This window comes from Fistularia commersonii, chromosome 5, assembly GCF_037954325.1.
Source record: "Fistularia commersonii isolate RoL2024-O1a breed Wild chromosome 5, RoL_Fcom_v1.0, whole genome shotgun sequence".
NCBI classification, from domain to species: Eukaryota; Metazoa; Chordata; class Actinopteri; order Syngnathiformes; family Fistulariidae; genus Fistularia; species Fistularia commersonii.
Window position 1 is genome coordinate 878,321 of NC_141288.1, and position 22,553 is coordinate 900,873.

Sequence of the window (22,553 nt, forward strand, 5' to 3'; positions counted from 1 at the left end):
CGGGCGGGCGGCGTGCAGAGAAAACACGAGAGATACAACGCTGCGTCGAAACCCAAGGAATGGAAAGGAGGCTGACGCATCCGATGGGTTTTCAATCGCCCTGGCAACAACGTATCCGAGAGGGTCTGGCGGACAACCTTCTGATGCAAAGACTCTCCGACGCAGGGGGAAGACCTACCCGGAGAGCGACCGCGAGGCAAGAGAGACCGGGGGGGCGGAGTTTGCCCACGAGCTCGTTACCAACACACAGATCCGAGGAGGGTAAACACACATGAAGGGCAACGGTGCGGGTCAACAAACGGCAGCGCGGCCACCCTGGAGGGGGAGCGGGGCGGGGGAAAGTGACATTAGAGGAGAGCGGCAGACGCAGGGTGGGATCTCGGTGACATAACCACGCCTGGGGAGTCTGAGGATGACAGGATGGGAAATTAAAGTATGTGGAAAAACAAGAAAACAAAAGGAAGGTGATGGTAAGAACAGCAGAGCAGAGCAGAGCGGGAGGAGAGAGAGAGCAGTCGAGTGGAAAACCAAACGGAGAGAATCTCTGAGCACTTAACAAATATTTCATTACATTTTTAGCTTTTAGTTTTAACTCGCAGACAAACAGGAGTTAATGGATGTTCAGGTATCTTAAGCCTCCTTTAGAATATAAGGAGCCAGCAGAGTGTGTGTGTGTGTGTGTGTGTGTGTGTGGGCGATACATCTCGGATGAATCAAGGTGTTTGTAAATGCGCATCGCCGGTACGAGTGGATACTGATCACACCAGAAAGCTGAGCATCGACTTTGTCACCTTCCCACTTTGCATCCCACTTTGTCACCGCGACCTTCGGAGCGGTTCGAGGTCACGGGAGAGCTGCGAGAAGTGAATCCCTGGTCCGGTGCCGAGTGACAAGACTTTACGCTTCGGTGTCTGAGAAAGTGAACGTGACGCTGGAATACAGCCGTTCGGAGGAGTCGACAAAAGAAGTTTTGATTGCGCGGCGACGAAGACCAGATGAGGCCCGACGATAGCGTTAAGACAGAGCAAAACATCCTTTGAAAAAGCAGATGAGCCAGTTTGATACCCGGCACCGTGGGCTTCTACGCCGCTGAAAACAATCCTTTTGTTTTTTTTTTTCTATTTCGGATCAGATACGACATGGCGACGCGCGTGGATAAACATCTCCTCTGTCGTGGCACGATGAAAAGCGTGTAAACAGGTTGCTAAAAGTCTTAAGACCTGAATGAGATCGGGGAGGGTTTGATGAAACGTCACAATCGCAATAACAACAATGTCAGTTTATTGGCGTTCAGCGGGAACGGTTAAAATCACCACATCTAAGACGTCATAATCCTCACCGGATGGATTTGTCACATCCTCGTTTGCGAGACGCCGCATTACTTTGATAACAACAAATGTATGGATGAAGGGCCGTACAAAGGAGGAGATGAGGAGGAGACGGAGAAATGAAAAGGGCGATCTTTCGTTTCAGTCCGAGTGGCCTAATGAAGTGGTGTGTTTCTGGAATCTTCAAGTGATTCTGAGGGGAAGGAGGCAGCGAGGAGGGAAGGAAAAAAAAAGATCTGCCTCACCCTCTGCAATGCTGCAACCACTGGGTGTGTGCAAGTGTCACATTGTGTTTGCATGTGTGCCCCCCCCCCCCCCCCCCGCCTCCCCACAACCGCCCCCCCACAACCGCAGGGGCGCCACCAAGTGGTCGCAATAACCCCCGCGATGGTTCAGAGAGAGGTAGTTAACAAGTCGTGCGACGACGGGCCTCTGCAAACCGCTTTATGCGGCTTGAAGAAGAAACGCACACACTCTCACGCGCACAGCGACACACACTCGCCGGATTCGCCAAGCGACTTCCAACGTCACCCGACCGCTGCGGGAAAACTACCGCGCTCGGCTTTGGACCGCAAAGGCGTGCGTTTGTACCTCTCCCTCGATCCTCGGTGGCCGGATGCTGGAGAGGTGGATGGTCTTGTATTCTCCGGAGTTCAGCTTCACCACCATGGCGTCGGCGTTGACCACCTGCATCACCTGGAAAAGGGACGGATGAGAGAGCGGTTGTTAAAAAAAGGCAATAATAGAGGAGGCGGCGATTCAAGCCCCTTGCATCGCGGAGAGGAAACAAAGAACCGTGCAAACGCGTGACACGGAGGAGCGGCTGCAGGTCAGGGTGCTGATGGACCAGGTGGAAGATGGGAAGTGAAGGCGCAGGTGAAGAAGAAATGGAAAGGAAGAGATCTATTCCAGCGCCGGCGGCGGGAACGACCACTGAGTAAGAAAGAGCGACCTCTGAGCGACTGAGCGAGTAAGTGAGACCGGCCGTCCCGACGGGAGGACGTTGGGTTCTCCGGAGGACCTGGCACCAGGAGGTGAAGGCGCAGAAGAAGATGGAGAACGCACAACGCCACGTCACAGATTGCCAAGGAGAGCATCACATAGCGGTTTTACCTGACGGTCAGCAGACATCTACAAGTGTACCGTCGGGATCGTTTCCGTTCGACATTTAAATGCTACCTGTCCGTTCACCGGAGGCAACGATCGGCTTATGAACACGGCAGAGCCGACGAGTTATTATTTTGAGATGATCGCAACTGTTGCTTTGAAACTTCAGCCCGGCTTGAACTGGTCCTTCGCGCCTGACACACTAACTTAAATCTCATTTATGCTAATTCATAAATCCATCTCTGGAATCCGAGAGTGTTACGTCTGGTGCAGGATGCCTCCGGCCTCATCGCTCACCCAGTCAATCGTATTGTCGGCTTCTTAAAATAATTGCCTAATACGATATTCTATTTTTTTTTTTCCCGCCTTAATCAACCGCTGTTGTCGTGCCGCTGCTGTGTGGTGGAGCAACACGCAAATAAATTTATTTTAAGATGTCGGCAAAATGATGTGGCGCTGGCGACGGAACGCGCGGCAGACACAAATCCGAGCTCGGCGGGAGACTCGATATTCTATGAAAACAAATCAGACTGCCGTTGCATTCGCCACCGGAGAGCAAGAATTAGAGCGGCCCACATGCTAAATAGGCTGCCCACCACTGCAGCCAGAATACATCACACACTAATGACTGGGCTGAGTGGGAGGGATACTGAGACGTGAGGGGAGCCGAGAGAGACGGGGGGGTAGAGGGTGTGGTGAGGAAGTGTGAGGGTGAGCGCCCTCACACACACACACACACACACACACACACACACACACACACACACACACACACACACACACACACACACAGTAACAAGGCCGTCGTGCAGCCTGACCGAGTGAATAAAGCGCCAGAGAGAGAAAATGGCCGGAGCTTTCGCTGGCTAATTATCGGTCGGACGAGGTGAGACGGATCCAAGCGTGGGGACGGGGGACGCCGGAGAAACCGGGGGCTGAAAATCGCGGGGCAGATATCGCAAGGACGGACGGACGGACGGAGCCGACGACGGAGGGGAGATGGGGAACAAAAATGAAAACATAGCGCCAGAAGTCTCCACAAAGTAGTTGCCACGAGGGTTGAGCAGGCAGAGGAGACAGATAAGCAGGCTGGATGACTCACTGTCCTGACGGGAGGCCGGGCGGTGGGGCTCTACTGCCCCCCTCTGTCCGGGACCGACACCACATCTGCAGTGGTCTACATCGGCACCCGCTCCAGGAGGCCCCGTTATCCAGAAACGCGTCCGTCCGGCGGACCCGGCAGATACGCCTCCATCTACCGATGCGGACATGTGGCCTGCGGCGCGGCGACACACACCGGAAGATCACCTCCTTAACCCCAAAAGCAGGTAACAAACCTTCCAACTCCAAACTAGGCCACGTGAGAAGGTACCCTACTTCTTATTCACTTCTCTGGAAAGCCTGACCTTGTATCCGCTCCGTCTGATACGTCGTCAGAATCGGAATTTAAACGTAAATATACACGGACGGGTATTGACAAGACGGGGTTTTAAAAATAAAAATTTCAGTCGGCCCCCAAAGCGGCGCGATGCGGGGGAACCTACGTCCGGGGCCGCACACTCCGGATTCATTTGCTCGCTCTAGAAACCCCGCGGCGTTCGCCGATACGCCGGTGATCCGACGTGACATGGCCGTGGCGTTCCTGGTAGAGGTTTACACCGCGTCACATCACATCCGTCTCCTGGCAGGTAGGTGAGCGAGGGAGACTTTCAGGAGACGGCCTACATCTGCTTCTCTGAGCCCAGCAGAGGTGGGAGGGGGAAAAACAGAAGATGCGTCAGCAGGACAGACTTGTGGGGATTGGACCCGCACCGCCTCTCCATCAGTCAGGTAATGAGAAGTGAAATGTAGAGCGCACGCGGACGGCCGAATGGCGTACGGTGACGGGCCCGCCGGACGGACGTCCCCGTGGGAGTCGGTGCGGGATTCGGTGCCGGCAAATGTCACCGGGACGAGCGTGACAGGAAATGACAGGCCCGAGTAACCTTTGACTGTCCAATATGTACTTAGCCTTTAACCAGCTCAAAAAGTAGCAGGATCAGCATGACATTTCCCATCACAACAGTCAGCTACTTTTCTGCTGGAAGTTTTATCCCCTTGGTCCTCGGGCCGTTTCTGAGGGCTCCCGTCCCGCCGGCGGCCATCTTTGATTCCAGCCATACCGGAGGGGCCTTTTTGTCCCCCTTCGCTAGTCTTTTGGACACGCCGATGGAGTTTTGGTCCCCATCTCCAAGCCTCTGAGGCATTAAAATACATCGAAACGCTACTTATCTGTTATGTGTTTTTAAAAAAGAAGGGCATTTATCATTTTTATCCTTAACTCAATGGCTCCGCCCTTAATGCTACAACGTGATGCTAAATGTAACATGCACACTTTGCTCCACTTGATGTCTAAACTCTTTGGAAAACCATCAAATCGTCCCCCAACCATCTTTGAACGCCTCACCCGTCAACGTTCCTGCCGTCCACCGTACAGAATCCCATGAAATGTCTCGACGTCGCCGTATCTCACCATCAAAATCTTCTCCATCTCTTCATGGACGGTCCACGACACGCACATCTCGCTCGGGTTTTTCCCAGGATGTTCTCTGGGCTAGCTAGCGGTAGGTAGCACTTCCCACCGCAGCGTCCACGTGGATGTTAAACGCTCATCCCGCTCGCCCCTACCTCACATCTAGGCTCCGATCGCAAAGCTAAACATCCGCTGAGCCGCGGCTCGGATCTCGGAGAACTTGTGAGTTGATGCGCTCGTAAGTCGAGGTTGGACCGCACCGCAAGGGGAAGTACGAGCTATCATCTTGCACCGTTGCGGCGAACAAACCAATTTCTGTTTTGCAAACACTCTCCACTAAAACGTCCCCGGAGCGCCGACCGACGCTAACGGTCAGTCCGGCCGCCGGGGCAGCACCTCTCCGTGTAACCCTACGGCCGGCTATGAATTTTTCAGGCCCTTGAAAATCCCGAGGTCCGGAGGGGCCGAACAGACAAACAGATATGACAGGAACTTTGAGGATATTAGATTTTTTTTTTTTTTTCCCCTTTCCTCCCCCCCTCCGAGCCCGGAGGAAAATGTGTCGGCTGAAGAGAATGACAGAGCGCTGCTCGTCAGAACGCACGGGGGGGAAGGAAGGGGAGCTAAAATACACATTTAGGTCTATAACGTGTTCTCTTACGGCGACAATTCAGTTCGACGTGTTATCGGACGGCATCGTCTCGCATGATTTGAAGTAACGTGCGCCGACAGGGGTGCTTGATATTAAGGACACCCCCCCTCCGAGAGGCCCTTGCCAATAACCTGCAAAGCAAATATATTAAGTTCATTGCTTTCAGGGGTCACTCTTTGTCGCTGCTATAGCGGACGCTAGCGATTTAGCTCTAATTTGACAAAGGAGCACCTCTAAGTTGCTGTTGAGCCTTCTTAACTTCAGTGATTTTTTTTTTTTTACGCCCCCTCGCTCGTTTCTATTCAACCGTGGCAGCGGATGTGAAAATATTGAGGAATGCGGAAAGATGTGGTGTTGTGGCAGGAAAGGAAATGACCGTCCCCTCCGCTACCGCTGCAGTCTGAAGACCGCTTGCATCACGGGGGCCACGGCGGGACCTCACCTTGGCCACGAACTGCCGGTCCTTCTGGTCCAAATTGGCTGTGGGCGCCACGTAGTCTTTCCAGATGCGGACTTTGCGCTCTTTTGCAGATCTGACCAAAGCATAAATAAATAAAATAGATAAATAAAAACCACATCGTACGTGATGTCTGATAGCAGCAGGAATGACGTGAGCTCATTCAAATCAACTAATGATGACGCAAAAATATTTTGCGCACCTAAGAAACAACGTTTAAATATATTAAAAAAAATGTAAACAATGCCAACATCTGCTTTTAGACGTAGGTGTGTGCGCTCCGCGTCGGTTGTGTTTTCGGCGAAGGCTCGGCCAAAGGCTGGTTACCGTTCGGCGGCCCTGAGTTTCTCGGCTCCCTGGGTGTAGACCGCCATGGACCAGTCCACGCAGCGGGCAAAGCCTTCTTTCAGCAGGAGCTCTGTTATGTTGCCGTTCTGCGGGAAGAAAAAGCTCAGCGGGTGCGGGAGAAAGAACCCATCGGGCCGCGTCGAGACTCGGGCAGGCCGACTCCAGGCTTACCGGGTGAAGGATGGTGCCCAGGATCACCTGGTTGGGGCAGCTCTCCAAGATGATCTGAACGTCTCTCTGCAGAAGGCGGGATTCTGTGAAGAACTTGGCCTCCGCCGCAAACGGCTCGGGCGTCTCCGCACCGTCTGCTTCCCGTTTGAATGTGGGACACTGGAGGAGGGGAAAAGGCAAAACGCACACGCAGGAACACTCACTCGGTTTTCTAAATGAGTTTATTTCGGATCGCCGTCTCCGGTGGTCGACCTTCCGCAAGTCCCAGTAGTTTAAGCAGCTGCGCTTGTTTTTTTTTTTTTTTTTCTTCCCATTACTCTTATCCTCTTTTAACCGATGTCACCTTCATGTAGATCAGGTCTACGGTCTCTTTTCAAGCCAGGCAAAGCGGCAGACGGGTAAACACAGCAGGCAGACAGGCTCTTCCTAAACGCACAGACACAGCGCCGCTTGAAAGACCCACAATATCTTCAAGTGGGAGATGAAAAAGATTAGTTATCTCGAGTGGTCCGTTGCTAAAAACCGAAAGCTCGGCGCAGAGATTGATGGGAAAATTTACCGGGGCGGATATAACACTCCTAGAACAAAAACAGACTTCAAGGAGCGCGGCGGTCTCATTACTTTCTTTGTGACAGTGAAGTAAAACAGCAGGGAAAACTTTGACAACACTCAGATCCCTTTTGTACGTTCATTTATTTGCACGGTGTTGTTGACGCAGCCAGGTGACGCTCCTACCTTGACTCCAGACAGCATGACCGTGACCAGGTAGTAGTCTGGGAGGAGCAGGGCGCGCACGACGCTGCCGTCACGCACGTGCTCGATGATGGCTGGCAGGAGGAGAGACGGCAGCAGCTTCAGTGATCGTTCATCCATTCACACTCTTAAAAGGAAAATCAGTTAACCTGACGATAAAAGTGGCGCTATGATTTGACCGCGTTTGACTCCCGGTGCAGAGGTGTGGGGGAATCGCATTGAAAATGAAATCCAAAAAAAAAAAAAAAAAAAAAAGGAAATGAACGGCAAGGCAGAAAAGGGCCTTCGGAATAATAAACAAGGCAGGATATAGTGAACACACAAATCAACTCTTCCTCAAGAAACACAAACTTTGAAATTTCAGGCTCTGGTTGAACTTAAAAGATCACAAATAATACACAAAGCAGGAAATCACTTCCTTCCAAATGCAATAAATAAATTGCAGTGAGGAGGAGGGTGTAATTTAAGAGGGAACTAGAGAACTAAATTCCAAAATGCCAGGAATAAGAACAAAACTCATTTTAAATAAATATAAGGGCGAAGGGCAGCCGCTTTAATCCACGACCAGAACGTAAATATGAGGACAATAAATGTAAATACATGTAAATGTATTTACATTTATTGTAAATACATTTATTGTATGTGTATTTATTGTATATGTATTGTAATACATTTATTGTATTTTACATTTATTCTTCCCAATAATTCTGTTTTTTACTTGTGAAGCGTCTTTGAGTGTCATGAAAAGCGCTATAAAAATCCCATGTATTATTATTGTTATTATTGAATGTGCACAATAAAAGGCGGCATGTGAAAGATGCGGCAGAAATGTAAACGATATGGCTCCATGCGCTGATCAGACTCATTGGAAAGTGTAAATGAACAGTGCAAAATTTCCCTTGGTCCGAATTTAAATTAATTTTTGAGAGGACTAGTTCCTTTTAAGGACTGCTTTGAATTTTAAATGATAAAAATGTGCACTTGTGCTGCAAACAAGCTGCCTCAGCATCGGGAAGCCACGGCCTCCTCTGCAGACACCGCGTCCATTAAAAAAAAAAAAAAAAAAAAAGGATTCTCTCAGCAAAATCTATATTTATTAATCCACAACACGGCAGCCCTGGAGGCTGGCTGTAAAAATGTTTGCCGTTTCCCTCCGAAAAAGATTAGAGGGCTGTGATCGTGTATAATTAATTTCCATTAAAGGGGGTTCAACGGTTTTCAACAGCGTTAGAGGCAACAAGATGTTCAACCCGTCAAAACCTCATTTCCAACACCATTCCTTTTATTTGTAAATCAGACCGAGTTTTAATCCAACGCATTCTTGGTGCGACACCAGGAATGCAGCTTTGTTTCTGTACTCTCCGCCGCGCTCGGCCGAATTTTGGGAGGAAAATAAATAAAAGTTTGGAGAATCCTGAGCGCGCTGTGAGACTGGACGGTGATTAAGTGGGTTTCTGACAAACGTTGCGCCTGATAGGAATGGATGGTGCCAGCGTAAGCTGGAGTTATCCAAAGCAGATGTTCTCGGGGAACAGAGAGACGCGACACGCTTAGCTGGCATCGCGTCCAAATCCGAGCCCTCCTCGACAAACCGCTCGCAGATTTTCAGAGCGGCGCGGCCGGACAACGCGACGTGCGACACACATCTCGAGATGATGCTAATTCTGAAAGCTTAGGGGGCCAATAATATTCTTCGAAAACGACTCGCTCGACTATCTTGACCTTTTAAGTAACTTTGAAAATTGGACGGGATGCGAATCACCTGCGTGAAAGATGGGGATTTTTTAGATTAGTTCTGTCAGACACTTGGAGCTTGTCTTCCTCTTTGTTTTTTTGGAGGCACTTCTGTGCGGGTCACCGGGGCCGAGCGGCGGCGTGGAGAGATGAGGCAGAAATTGGTATTTTGGCGAGACGGCCGCTTTTGATTCAGGGGAGGGGAAAAAAAAAAAAGAAAAAGAAAGGCCATTTCCATGAATAAGAACAAGAAATAAAAGAATGCAATGAAAGAGCCCTCCCTTCTTCATTTCCTCATTCAATTAAAGAGTGGTGAAATGAGCTGAGCCGCCGCTAACGCCGGTCGCCTTGAGTGAATTGAGTGGCACATTACACCTCTGGATGAATGAGCCGGTGCGGGCTGATCTACTGCGGGCCATTACGCTCCCTCAAGTGCATATTTACGGCCGCCGATCCGCGGCCAAATGCCGGATTTCTATCCGCGTCTGGGAAATGGAGACTTCTGCATTTCTTGGCGGGTCCGCAGGGTGGGCCGGCGTGCCGCGCCCAAACCCCTTACCGTTGATGGGTTTCTGGTGCAGGGAGTCCACAAAGTTGCGAGGACTCTCTATGGTGTACTTGAGGTCACGGATGGTGTGTGTGCCGCCGCCTTCGCTCCACAGTCCCTTTTTGGAAACTTTAGCCTGGTCCTCCATCTCACAGAGTCTGGCCTGATCTGGGCTGGACACACACACACACACACACACACACACACACACGGAGCACAGTTAGATGGAAATATCAAACAGGGTGGATCTCAGACACCTTCACAAAACACAAATCTGTCCTTTGCATGCTGCTTGAGGGAGAAGCCCGGAAAGGCGAAGGCCTTTTTTGCAGGAACACCGAACAGGAACACCGAACAGAAACACCTTCCGACGCTTCTGGCCAAGAGCGGGCAGCAGGAGCAAATCACATTAAAAAGCCAATCTCTATAGCAACTCGATGAAATGCGCAGGGACGGCTGCAGTTGCTATGGGGAGGGAAAAAAAACTCAATACATTCATAGACAACTAGATAAAAGGCCATTTGACTAAATACAGAAAAGTTCAGCTAAGGTAATAGCTTCTCGGTTTCATTATCCATCTGGTTTTCTTTTAGTCGTGACACGGAGACAAGAAAGGGAGAGGAGGAAGAAGTACGAACAAGCATTCAGGGTATAAATCTGTGGCTCCTTGAAGGGACTTTTTGCAAAACCCAGAACCTTCTCGGGAACGAGGCCATTCCCGGTGGATTAGGACAGCGGGGGAACCACGGACCGTCGATCTCAGCTCCTAGGGAGGGTCTTTTAAGGCTCCGTAGGAACCAGGAGGTCCTCGGTGGAACTCGTAAACCAGGTTCATTAGCGGATCCTTAAAATCTGCTGTGGTTCCCGGTCGACGCCGTGGCAGCTTCCACCTCCATGTCGTCCGAATCGTCTTCCTCTGTGGTCTTTCTTTGAGTTTGCGCGTCACAGAAGCTTGTATCCCGCAGGGACCCAAACCGTGGTCCCTCACTGCCTGCGGGAACACCGAGCTAGCAGGTCCCCCTGGAGTAGGCTACTTCATGGAAACCAAACTCCAGCTTGACGGTTCTCAGAACTTTTCGGTCGGAGAACGGCTAATAATTTCATGAGAAGCCTGAAGTGACGGATCCAGGTCTTCTCACTGCGGGGCGATGACGAACCCACACACACTGCAGAAGCTCGGCTGATTCCCTCGGCTGAGGGCGACTGATATTCCAACTTCTACACAAGGCGATGTGAAACCGCATCGACGATAAAGTGATCAGAGTCAGAGTAATCAGAGTAAATGAGTGGGTAACAAACTGAGCCGACGCGCGTGTCAAAACCTAATTCATCGTCAGGGACAACACTTGGCATCAAAGTGACAGATCCCAGCAACCCTTCTTTCACTGGGAATCATATTGGGATTAATAATCTCTCTTGCTTTGGTTCGGCACGGCGCTAAACGGCTGTTGACTTCAACAAGTGCCAATCAAGAGCGTAGGCTTTGCAGCGGCACGCACGTACGTGTGTGTGTGTGTGTGTGTGTGTGTGTGTGTGTGTGTGTGTGTGTGTGTGTGAGGCTGGATTGAGTGCCGGATCAAGAGCCGTTCCAAACGCACCCCTCTGTTTCAGCAGCAACCAGATTATAGCGGCCTCGGAACAAAACCGGCGTTTGAAGGCGAACCACAAGCAGCACACTCCAGACGCCACAATTAATTCCACACTGGCTCCAGAAGTTGTGAAGTCGTTTTTTTTTTTTTTGGAGGGCCCTCGTGCAACTTGAATTACCCGAAGCTTCAAACGACCAGCGGGCTGTGTTTTCGGAAGGAGCGAAAAAAACGCTGAGGATTTTTGCACGCAAACATTACATGGCGCATATGTCTTACAAGGCGCTGCCCGGAAGAACACGTCAAATAAAACATCACACACACACACACACAAAGAGCCAATTCTCCAGCTGTTGCTCCTACTCGTGGTCTTGGAGCGCAGCCCCGCCCCCTGCGCCGACCCCGGTCCCGGCTTCAAATTGAACGCGGGTGGTTTCTTGCTTACCGAGCAGCAGAACTTTCTGCGAGAAGGCAATTGTGTTTAAGCTACTTAAGAGATTTTAAGAGTCGACACACAGGAACAGAAAGGCTACAAAAAGATAGAGCGAGGACGGGTGGGGACACGGGGGGGGGGTAACAATGCAATCAAGGAGAGCAGGCGTCGTAAAGCCACAAAAATAAATAGGAGACGACTCTCAGGCAGAGATGGGTGGAGATAAAGAGGACTTCATGCGTGGAGGCAGATGATAGTAAACTTATCGGCGGCTCAAAATAGACCGAATTCTTTTTAGGTCAGCAACTTTTTTTTTTTTTTCCTTTTTAAACTATGCATAGCTTCAAATCCCCCCAAAAAAGAATATTGATGGGTAAGAGAGGGCGTGCAGACTGGAGCGGCATTGAGGGGTGGGCCGAAAGGAAAAAAAAAAAAAAACATCCCTTAAGATTTGAGAACGCCGTGGGCGATGTTGCTCATCTTTACACGGCGCCCCGTTCGCAGCCAAAAATAAGCAAACGGATATAAAATTGTAAAACACAGTAAGCCGCGGCGCGACAGGGCCCCTGTCGTCTTTGCAGAGTTTAAATGAGGTGTGGGACGACCTCGGGTGGAAGGGTCCCACTCCTCGTCGGCGCAGCGTGCCAAAAAGGAAGCCGTTCCTCTGCCACCTATTTACATACATCCTCGGCCGGGGCTCCTCGGGGGGTTTGACTTTTCCAAACACGGCGGGATCCGTTTTCGGAGGCAACCCTCCGCTGAGGAAACCAATCAGTCAGACCGCCCTGCTGCTGTTTTTTAACATTTCTAAGAGTAAAAAAAACCACAAGGCGGGTTTAACCGGGGCGGCCGGAGTCCCGAGCATCCGCTTCGGGTATCTCCGATCGGGCGCTAATTCAATCCTCCTCGGACGGTCGTAACCCCGACGACTGACAATCCCAGCGCTCTTCAAAAAGTGGCGTGTAATTCCGAGCGAGCTCGCCTCGGCTTTCGGAGGTCTGGTTATCTGAGCCGGTGCATAATCACCCTCTTGAAAGGGCGGTCAGATCGAGGTGAAAAGATGGACGTGCCTGTTTCTATTTCTCAGATAAGTAAACGATAGCGTTTCGTTCTGAGTCAAATGTGTGTGTGAGTGTGTGTGCATAATTTGAATAAATCTACATCGCTCAATATTAATGGTTGCAAAAGGGAGGAATAAAAGGACATTTAAAATAAACTACCTCTGTATCTACAAAACAAGGTTAAACAAGATTACGTCTCACAAGTGCTTTTCTTTTGGGCCGTTCCCTTCAGGGGTCCCCGCAGCCAATCACCTGCCTCCATCTAACCCACAGCCAATCATCTGCCTCCATCCAATCTTCTCCTCTGCGCCCTCTTCTCTCACACCGACTCCTCCTGTCTTCTTCCCCTCCATTCATGAACCTCCGCTCTGGTCTTCCTGCAGATGTCCTCCAACCTCAGCCTCCTTCTACCCGGATCTTCTTCATCGCTCCTCCGTCCATGTCCAAACCTTCTCCGTCTGACTTTATCTCCAGAACATCTCTCTACGAGCCAGTCTCGTATCTTCACGGGACAAAAGACATGACCGGATGAATCCAAACAAAAGCGTGAGGTCCTAAGTTTAAAGATCTGCTTTGGTAAAAAGTAGACAAGAGTTCTGTCAAAACAAGTAATTCGACTCCTCAAACAACCGCGGATGAAAAGTAGGGAACTATTTATTCATCACCAGAGGTTTGGAGGACCTGAAACAACATCCTCCTCTTCTGAGGAGGCGCTGGAACGCTTTCATGGGTTCTGAAGAAGACGTTCGGGGGAGAGGAGGGAAAGTTCAAACGATAACAAAAGCAGACGTTTTCTATCCGTCGGAGAGGCTGTCGGAAAGAGAAGAAACCAGAGGCGCCCTGAACATCAGCACAACTATTCAATTCAAAGCAAATCCACGCTCATCCTTGCTTTCAGTCTGCAGGAGAGCAGGAGAGCAAACGGGTCCGGGAACCGGGGAAGTCATTTGAGATGCTAAGCGTTGAGCAAATTGCTCGCCGCTTCCCTTTTAATTTCTTGGCAACAATGAAAACTCCGGGACCGTTTCTTGACATCTCTGCCATACTAAAGAGGTGGTGGAATTCTCTACGGCAGTCGGTCGGCCAAAGAAGGCGGACCTCACGCCCGGGGCGTCCGACCAAATACTCGAGGTTTCAAGTGCTTCTGCGGCGCCGGGGGAGGGAGGAAGGGGAGGAAGGGGAGGAAGGGGACGCTGCTCTGCATCCTAACTGGCCTGTCTTTGGATGTTGCAGGAGCAGATTGTCTTTTTGCCAACACTTGAGGGGGATATGCATTTGAAAAGCAAGGCGTCCAAGGCTCGCAAGAGCTCACCACACATTCTGGGATACTTTACCCCCACGTTTATGCGCGGCTGGGGTTTATTTAACGGGCCGGGTTCGGGAATTCTCATAGTGAGAGCAGACAACAGGTAGAGGAACATCTAGAGAGGTGGAGGTATGCTCTGGAAAGGAGAGGAATGAAAATTAGTCGCAGCAAGACAGAATATATGTGTGTGAATGAGAGGAACTCGGGTGGAACGGTGAGGCTACATGGAGTGGAGATCAAGAAGCTGGAGGATTTCAGGTACTTAGGGTCAACAGTCCAGAGCGTAGGAGAGTGGAGAGAAGAGATAGAAGAACATCAGCCAGAATAAAAGGAAAGGTGTACAAGACAGTGGTGAGACCAGTGATGATGTTTGGACTAGAAACTGTTCCAATGACCAAAAGACAGCAGGCAGAACTAGAGGTTGCAGAGATGAAGATGTTGAGGTTCTCTTTGGGAGTGACCAGGATGGAGAGGATCAGGAATGAGTCTATCAGAGGAACGGCACATGTTAGATGTTTTGGAGAGAAGGTCAGAGAAGCCAGACGGAGATGGTTGGGTCATGGACAGAGGAGGGATAGAGAATATATTGGTAGACGGATGCTGGAATTGGAGCTGCCAGGCAAGAGGTCTGGAGGAAGGCCAAAGAGAAGATTCATGGACGTCGTGAGAGAAGATATGAAGGTAGTTGGTGTGAGAGAGGAGGATCCGGAGAATAGGGTTAGATGGAGAAGGTTGATTTGCTGTGGCGACACCTGAAGGGAAAAGCCAAAAGAAGAAGAGGAAGAAGTTCAGGCATTCTCGCGTCCCTCTGCGCTGGACTGTGACGCCACGGAGTTTGGGATTCACATCTGTGAGGAGGTTCTTCCACGGCCAGGAATCTGTGCAGATACTTTTTCATCTGAAGTTACATGGAGATGAATTCTCACCCAGCACTCTTTTTAAAGGGGGATTCAGCTAGAGAGAAAAAAAAAAATCTCAGAATTCCTGATCGAGGAGGCACGAAATCAACAAATGACGTCTCCGGCCATTTTCCTGCACAGGACAGGGACTTGGTGAGACGGACTAACGGCCTTGAAGAGCAAATCCATGCATCCATAGAATACATTTCCCGGAGAGTTGAAAATGAGCCAATCCAATAAAAAGAAGATAAAAATAAATAAATTAAGACATCTGAAAATAACTTGCTCCGGCGCCCCGCTGAGCGTAAAGGCTATCTTCCCGAGCAGCGCCGGGCTTTTGAACACATGTTCGCCGACGCTGTCAGGAGTCATCATCGTTATCATCAACCTGATAATCGTCCTCACATCACGGTGTGATCGGTGTACAAAGTCACAACGGCCGACGGCTCGTCGAGGCAAGCGAGCTGCGGGGAAACCGACGGCCTTACGGGGTAATAGCCCTCCCCTCTGGCCAAATGATGCCCACTTATACTTAAAGCATCATTTACATTAGGGCTGGTTCGGGGCCATTGCACCCGATGCGTAAAATAGGTCATTAGTGGCAAAATATTCACGTCGTGGCGGTTCTTGTTGGAGGATACAAATGTTGCAGTGAGAGTCAAATTGCTTGTAATGTGTGTAATGTGCAAATACTGCCAATGGGTGGGGTGGACGGAGGGCGGCGGGGGTACGCGACAGTGCTTCGACGCTGGATGTGCGAGTCTATTTAAGGGATTACAGCGCGGGGGCAATGTGGCAAAAAGAAAAAAAAAAATGATTTGAAAGGGACGTCGGTGCCGGAGCTGTGCAACACTGCCACCAGCTGGTAAACCACGGCCACGGCCGCCTGAGCTCCAGACCCAGCGAGCACATCACACCACGACGCCAACTGTCCGTTCGGCTTTGGAATTGGAAACAAAAATAAATAGACGATGCATAAAAGGGAGGGGCGATGGCATGATCCTATACGGGTCAGGTTACGGCACTTTAATACGCTCGCTATCTGACGATAAGAAGCCACATATCATCCCCCCCCGTCTGATTCGGTCTCTGCGCGGCCCCTTGTTTCAAGGCAAATGAGTTTAAATGATATTAAGGATCATCATATGCAAGACGAGAGAGGCCATTTCTGTTCTTTTGTGCCGGATACTGTGTTCATTTTGGGTGTTTTCTAACGGTCTGATGAACAAATAAGCGCGAGGACATTCTTACCATGCTCTAATAGCCTGGTGCTGACTGACTGAAACGTGAGGTAACGTAACACCGTCGACCGCAGCTGCGTTCCCACATTGCTTGGAGTGTGTTCTGGACACAGCGCAGAGAAAACATGCAAGCGTCTCCACGCAGTTTACTTATTTTATATTTGTTTTAGCAACAATTACAAAGGAATGTCGGTAAGTGGAAGCTGAACAGTGGAGGTGTTGGTGTGTGTCAGTTGTTTGGGGTCCCACTCGACATTGTGAGCGGGGTGTCCCCAGATGAACTCCCCATCCAGCCGCCCTGCACGCCGGCTCAAGCTTTTCCTCCCTCCGGCTAAACGTCTCGAAAATACCCAATATAGCATTAAAACGTGGCAAGGCCGACAAAGCCGTGACATTCTGTGGATACAGACACACACGAGCACACATGCAGGACCAGTAGCTGTCAAGGCCAGAAAATATCGGGATTGACAGGCACAACAAGCAAATACAGCGGCGAATGTCTTACTTGTTCCCTCGGATTCCTTCCCTGCGGACTGTGGCAAGGCCTTCGTTCACCAGAGATTCAGCAATGTTCTCCCCGGTCGTGTCTTCCGTTAGAAGGCGGAGAGACAGAAGAAGATGAGCAGTGAACAAAAAGTGTGAATACCACACACACACACATATATCTGAAAAGTCACATGTTGAAACTCAGATTACAAAAGGTGTTAAATTCTGATGATGCCGATACTAGGTATTTACATCCCTTTTGCACCAAGCAAAGCCAATAAATGCGGACTTTGTTCGAGGCTACTCAATGGTTTCCGAGCTGCTATTCTACTCACCTTTCCCCAGGTAGACCATGCCGTACTCCCTGCCCAGGGCGGTCTTGATTTCTACTGTGAAGCACACCTCTTTGCCGATGAGTTTCTTCCGCAGGAACTCTCTGGCTTGAAAGGCCCACGGCTGCGACACACACGGGAATCACAATTCATTCATTCATACACACACCGAGGGAGAAGACGTCACCGCAAACAACAGCGTGATGGTGCGGGATGGGTTCCCGTCAGAAATACTGTCATTTAATGGATTTCCTGTTGCATTCATCAGGACACATTAAAAAGAAAAAAAATAATCAGGAAAAATTGAATGGAGAAAATGCACTGGGAAAAAAAAACTAAAATAGCCCCCCAATAGATAACTGCCGTATTTTTTGCACTATCAAGCGCACTTAAAATCCTTACAATATCTCAAAAATAGGCCGTGCCCCTTAAAAATGAATTCTTGTGCCTACTGACCTCGAACCAATTTCATGTGGTTCACCGCACTTAAAAGATCTGTCAAAATGTCAAAGCAGCTCCGCTTGATTGATTGTCACCGCCTGACACGGGGATGTTGTATTAAAGTGGGTCCTTGGTTGAATGCGGGTTGCAATGTCAGATGATGTTAGATAACTAATTACGTAGTGGTCGAATGCAACCTTGTTCCGACCTCACACTGACTTCAGGTGTCCTATATTGCGGCAACGATAAACCAACCAGAGAACGGTACGTAGTACGTTTACATCAGCCACTTTTTGTAATAGCGGTGTGTACCGTGCTTCAACATATTACTGTACATTTGTGTGTGTGAGGACCCCCTGTTAAGAGACATGCTTATGAAGCGGAATTCAAACTCAAGGCTATCAGTCGCGCAGCAGGTGATGAGAACAAAGCTGCTGCGAAAGAATTCAACATGAATGAATCAATGGTAAAGAAGTGGAGGAAGCAAGGAGAAGAAGTGCGCCAATTAAAGAAGACCTAACAGAGTTTCTGAGGGCGCAAAGCGAGATGGACGCAGTTGGAGGACAAAATTGAAAAGTGGGCAGAGGACGTCAGATAGAAGCGTCTCGACAGTCTCAGTCCCCGTGAACCGTACTGTGGAGAAAACAGGGACCAGTACGATATCTATACGTACCACAGGGAACGAGAAGTCAACCTTCACCGTATCGTGAACGAGTTGAATACAGTTTGACTAAACTGACAGTTTTGTTTCGCTTTATATACCGTATGTTTTATCATTATGTATGAAAATAAATCTGTCCATTGATATCGCTCCTTATGATGAGGCGCGCCTTATGGTCCGCAAAATACGGGAATGTGACAAAAGTGCTTGTGGAGATGACATTTTCCCCAATGCATAAATGTCTGAGCAACTTTTATTCAAATGAATAAGCAAAGGTGTTTGTTGTCAGTCAAAGCCTATTATATTGGTATCAAATAACAACAGGAGATATTTTGGAGTTTTATATCAGATATAGAAACTTTTAGCATTTACATACAGACACTTATGATAGTCTGGAAACATAATTATGGGTGGAAAGCTATTTGTTCGTTTAGGATTTTTTTTGATGAATCTATTGATCGAATATGGCAACTTGCTTTTGACATTATACCATTACTGCCAGGGGTCAAGCATCTTTAAAATGAGAAAGGCAAACTGGCAGCACATAAAACAGATATAGTGAAAGACAGACTTTGGATATTGTGATATTCATTCAGTCCATTTTCTCCTTCCTGATACCAAAGTGAAAGGTGAATTATTCAGTGAAGGGCAGGAGAACTTTTTTCTTCAAAAAAACAAAAAAAAAAACGCCGACAGCTGACAGTACAGAACGTCAGATTCAACTACTAACGGTATGTTTCATTCGATGTTTTCCCTAGGACTTTGCGTATAACGTGTACAAACAGACGTGGTATGAAAAGCAGCAATCATCAAACAATGGCCTGAAAGAAGCACAGTGACAAAAACTCCAAAGCAATGTTTTTCTCCTTGAAGTGAGAGGAACACTCCGGCCATCACTCCAAATGAAGGGAACCGAAGTGCCGGCAGGGGTATGGCGCTCTGCCTTTGCCAATTACACACACAAAAACACACAAACAAACACAAGTCCTCACTTCATCAGGGGTGTCCTTGGTGTCAGGCTGGCCCTGAGCAGCTCGTCGGGCCATGGCCCCGGCACGGATATTACTCAGATTGATCTGGCGCTCCGGAGGTGGACCCCCTCGAGGCTGGCCCCGGACAATGATAGCACAGCCCGACAAGACCTGGAGGGATGACAACGTTAAAAGTCATGCGTCAGTTTTATTCGGCAAGGATGGGCCACTTTTTCTAAAAATAAAGGGGGGCGACAAAGACTAAACAGACTCCGCAGCTTTTGATTACCCGGTGTTGTACAGCGGCTATTATCGGATACGGTTCATTCAATAAACTCCCGTATTTGCGCTGGGACTGTGTCGGGCTGATAGACACAATGAAAGGGTCATGCAGCTGATCTGAAGTCAAAGCAATGAAACAATGGCCCGAGCAAATAAAAGGTTATCACCGATTTAAATGATGCATTGTGGAAAAATCGTGTCGGCTCACAAACCTGTTAAATAAGGGACCGCTTATCGGTAATGTCATTCAAAGCGTACCGGTAAGTTCAAGTCATCTATTAATGTTGCTTTTTTTTCAATTAAAGAAAAAAGAGAAAAACGCACCCTCGAGTTTGACAACCGCGGCATTTCCATGAATCCGAGCAAACACAGTTTATCTGCAGCCTCGCCGGTGTATCGTGGGGAGCTGTTGATCTTAGATGTGAGCGAGATAAACCCTGTGGTGATACAACCACCCCCACTGTCCTACACAGAGCTGCTCTATTCCTTTACACAGATTGGAAACAAAGTTTAAAACTAATTTTCAATTTAAAAAAGACGCATTTTAGTAGAATTCATTGTCAGCAATGTATGCATTTTGCATTGATTTGACCATTTCAAAGCATGTAGTTCCAATCAGCAGGGTCTGCACACCAGGAGAGCAGTGTATGATTATAGGGGCCATGGAAAGCCTAGCTACGTGTCAGTTTCCCCGGGTCCGCTAGAGCCGGCAAACCGAGGACCGGCTCGGGGTTCGGGACACATGAGCAGGTTTACCTGCGGGGGAAATAAAAAAGCACACTATGTTTCACAAGATGAGGAGGAGCGATCTTGTCTCTGAGAGTTTGCAGCGTTAGCAAACATTGGAGAATAACAATCGGGGAACACTTTGAATGTTAGCTTGCGGCTAACTTTGACCTGACGTTTAGATGTGGTCAAGTCCGGAAAGAGACAGATTCGCGTAGAGGAAAAAACATACAGTCCGACACAAGCTGGCGCTGAAACCCAGCTATTCTCGCCTGTTTTATTCTCATTTTAGTGAATATTTTGCTTGACAGTGAGCGCGTTAGCCGCGTTGGCTAGCGTTAGCTGGGAAACTTAACATCTGTCACGGCTAACAAGTTACTCAAACTTACGGACAAGCGCGGCTGCGCTCCTGTGTGACCCGGGTTAATTTCAGCGTGACGGTTCGTTGGCATTTTAACACCTGTCAAAACAATTTCGTAGCATTTAGACACGTTTGAGTCACTTGGAAGTGAACCGTGGAGTCTGGCGTGCGCTAACGTCTTTAGCATGTTAGCCGACTAGCACTTCGCTAGCAGCGTTAGCAGCCACGCTCCTCCGGGGCAGCGGCACGCCGGGCTGACGCTCAGCCGACGCCGAACGCGGTCGATCGAACGCGGCCCGCTTTCCCCGGACGTCCGTTGTCGCTTATCCCGGAGAGCCGCGACCCGCACGACTAACGCGGCGAGCTGGCATATGACATATCCGCAAGGGTTCCTACCATCTTAACAATCCCTCTTTGCAGAGGAGCAGCCGCGCCGGAGGCTGCCTGAGCTGCTGCCGAAACAGATGCCATGTCCGCCGAGGTGAGACACAAACGCCGCTGAGGGGTGACCAGGTGAGGGAGCGGGGACTCCGAGGTGACCGACTGTTCTACTGAGGGAGCCGAGAGAAAGAGGCTGAGCGCCGATCAACACACACGTTATACCGGAAACACACTTTGCCGTGCGTACACATGCGTCCGAGCGGTTCCGGGTGCGAATGAATGGGACTCAATGGAGCCGCGTAGGCGAATCGGCGCAAGCGGTTCCGGAGCAACGCGTACGACACGTCAGCATAGCGTTAACCCACTTTGTGGTGCGTTCACGGACTGTGGGAAATACGGCTTTCCGACGCTCCACGACCCTTTGCCAGCCTCCTGCATGCACAGGACTGTCTCGGAACATTAGAATCTTCTGTAATGCAATTAAAATTACTTTTTCATGATATTCCAATATTTTGAGATAGGAGTTTTCTTAAGATGTAAGCCATAATCAGCAGTGTTAAAATAATAAAAGGTTTGCAGGCATCGTCTCTGAGCCCCTTTTTGTTTGCAATGGTGATGGACAGGCTGACAGGTGAGGTGAGACAGGAATCCCCATGGACCATGATGTTTGCAGATGACATTGTGATCTGTTGTGAGAGCAGACAACAGGTAGAGGAACATCTAGAGAGGTGGAGGTATGCTCTGGAAAGGAGAGGAATGAAGGTTAGTCGCAGCAAGACAGAATATATGTGTGTGAATGAGAGGAACTCGGGTGGAACGGTGAGGCTACAGGGAGTGGAGATCAAGAAGGTTGGAGGATTTCAGGTACTTAGGGTCAACAGTCCAGAGTGTAGGAGAGTGGAGAGAAGAGATATAAGGCTATCAGCCAGACGTCGTGAGAGAAGATATGAAGGTAGTTGGTGTGAGAGAGGAGGATCCAGAGAATAGGGTTAGATGGAGAGAGTTGACTCGCTGTGGCGACACCTGAAGGGAAAAGCCGAAAGAGGAAGAAAAGGTTTGCAATATTTCAGTTGATTTGTAATGAATCCAGAATGTGTGACGTTTTTGTTTTTGTAATTGCATTACAGATGATAAAGGACTTTATCACAATATTCTAATTTTCTGAGACAGTCCTGTAAACCTGCTACACCACAGGGAGATATAAGCTCGAAATGCTTTATTTGTTATTTTGACGTGTATTGGTCCTTTTTTTTTTTTTCTTCAAATAAATAATATACTTCTTCTGCTTCTTTTCCTTGGGGCTTTTCTCTTCAGGGGTCTCCGCCTTCTCCATCTAACCTCTGGATCTCGTGACGTCCATCCATCTCCTCTTAGGTCCAATTCCAGCATCCAACTACCACTATATTCACTCTCCCTCCTCTGTCCAACCATCTCAGACCTTCTCTCCAAAACATCTACCATGTGCCGTCCCTCTGATGGACTCCTGATCCTCTCCAACCTCAGCATCCTTCATCCACGACCTCCAGCTTTGCCTCCTGTCGTTTGCTCATCGTCAGTGTTTGTAGGCCAGACCGGGGCCACATCCGGCCCATTTTGCTATTTTATCCGGCCTGCCAAACTATTTTCTTTGGATTTTTCAATAAGAATTTTTCAACCAATATTGAATGTAGAAACTCCTTATTTTTTCCTTTTGTTTCATTTGGTATGGATGATTATATTCAAAATAATGCCGGTACATTTATATGATCATAAAATGGCAAAAAATGCCAATATTTAA

At 49.1% G+C, this 22,553-nt stretch overlaps 1 protein-coding gene across 1 annotated transcript in view; it reads right to left on the reverse strand.

Moving 5' to 3' along the window:
* snd1 (staphylococcal nuclease and tudor domain containing 1) overlaps positions 1-21,006 on the reverse strand; it is a 160,286-nt gene extending 139,280 nt beyond the window's left edge. Inside the window, exons 1-10 of the mRNA XM_086146287.1 lie at positions 20,792-21,006; positions 19,048-19,197; positions 16,957-17,077; positions 16,641-16,722; positions 9,622-9,782; positions 7,311-7,402; positions 6,576-6,734; positions 6,384-6,490; positions 6,042-6,132; positions 1,920-2,024 (exon numbers count right to left, since the gene is read on the reverse strand). Of these exons, the coding sequence (XP_086002413.1) occupies positions 1,920-2,024; positions 6,042-6,132; positions 6,384-6,490; positions 6,576-6,734; positions 7,311-7,402; positions 9,622-9,782; positions 16,641-16,722; positions 16,957-17,077; positions 19,048-19,197; positions 20,792-20,866 (1,143 nt within the window). The 5' untranslated portion in view covers positions 20,867-21,006. The remainder of the gene's footprint in view (positions 1-1,919; positions 2,025-6,041; positions 6,133-6,383; positions 6,491-6,575; positions 6,735-7,310; positions 7,403-9,621; positions 9,783-16,640; positions 16,723-16,956; positions 17,078-19,047; positions 19,198-20,791) is intronic.
* Positions 21,007-22,553: the final 1,547 nt, after the last annotated feature.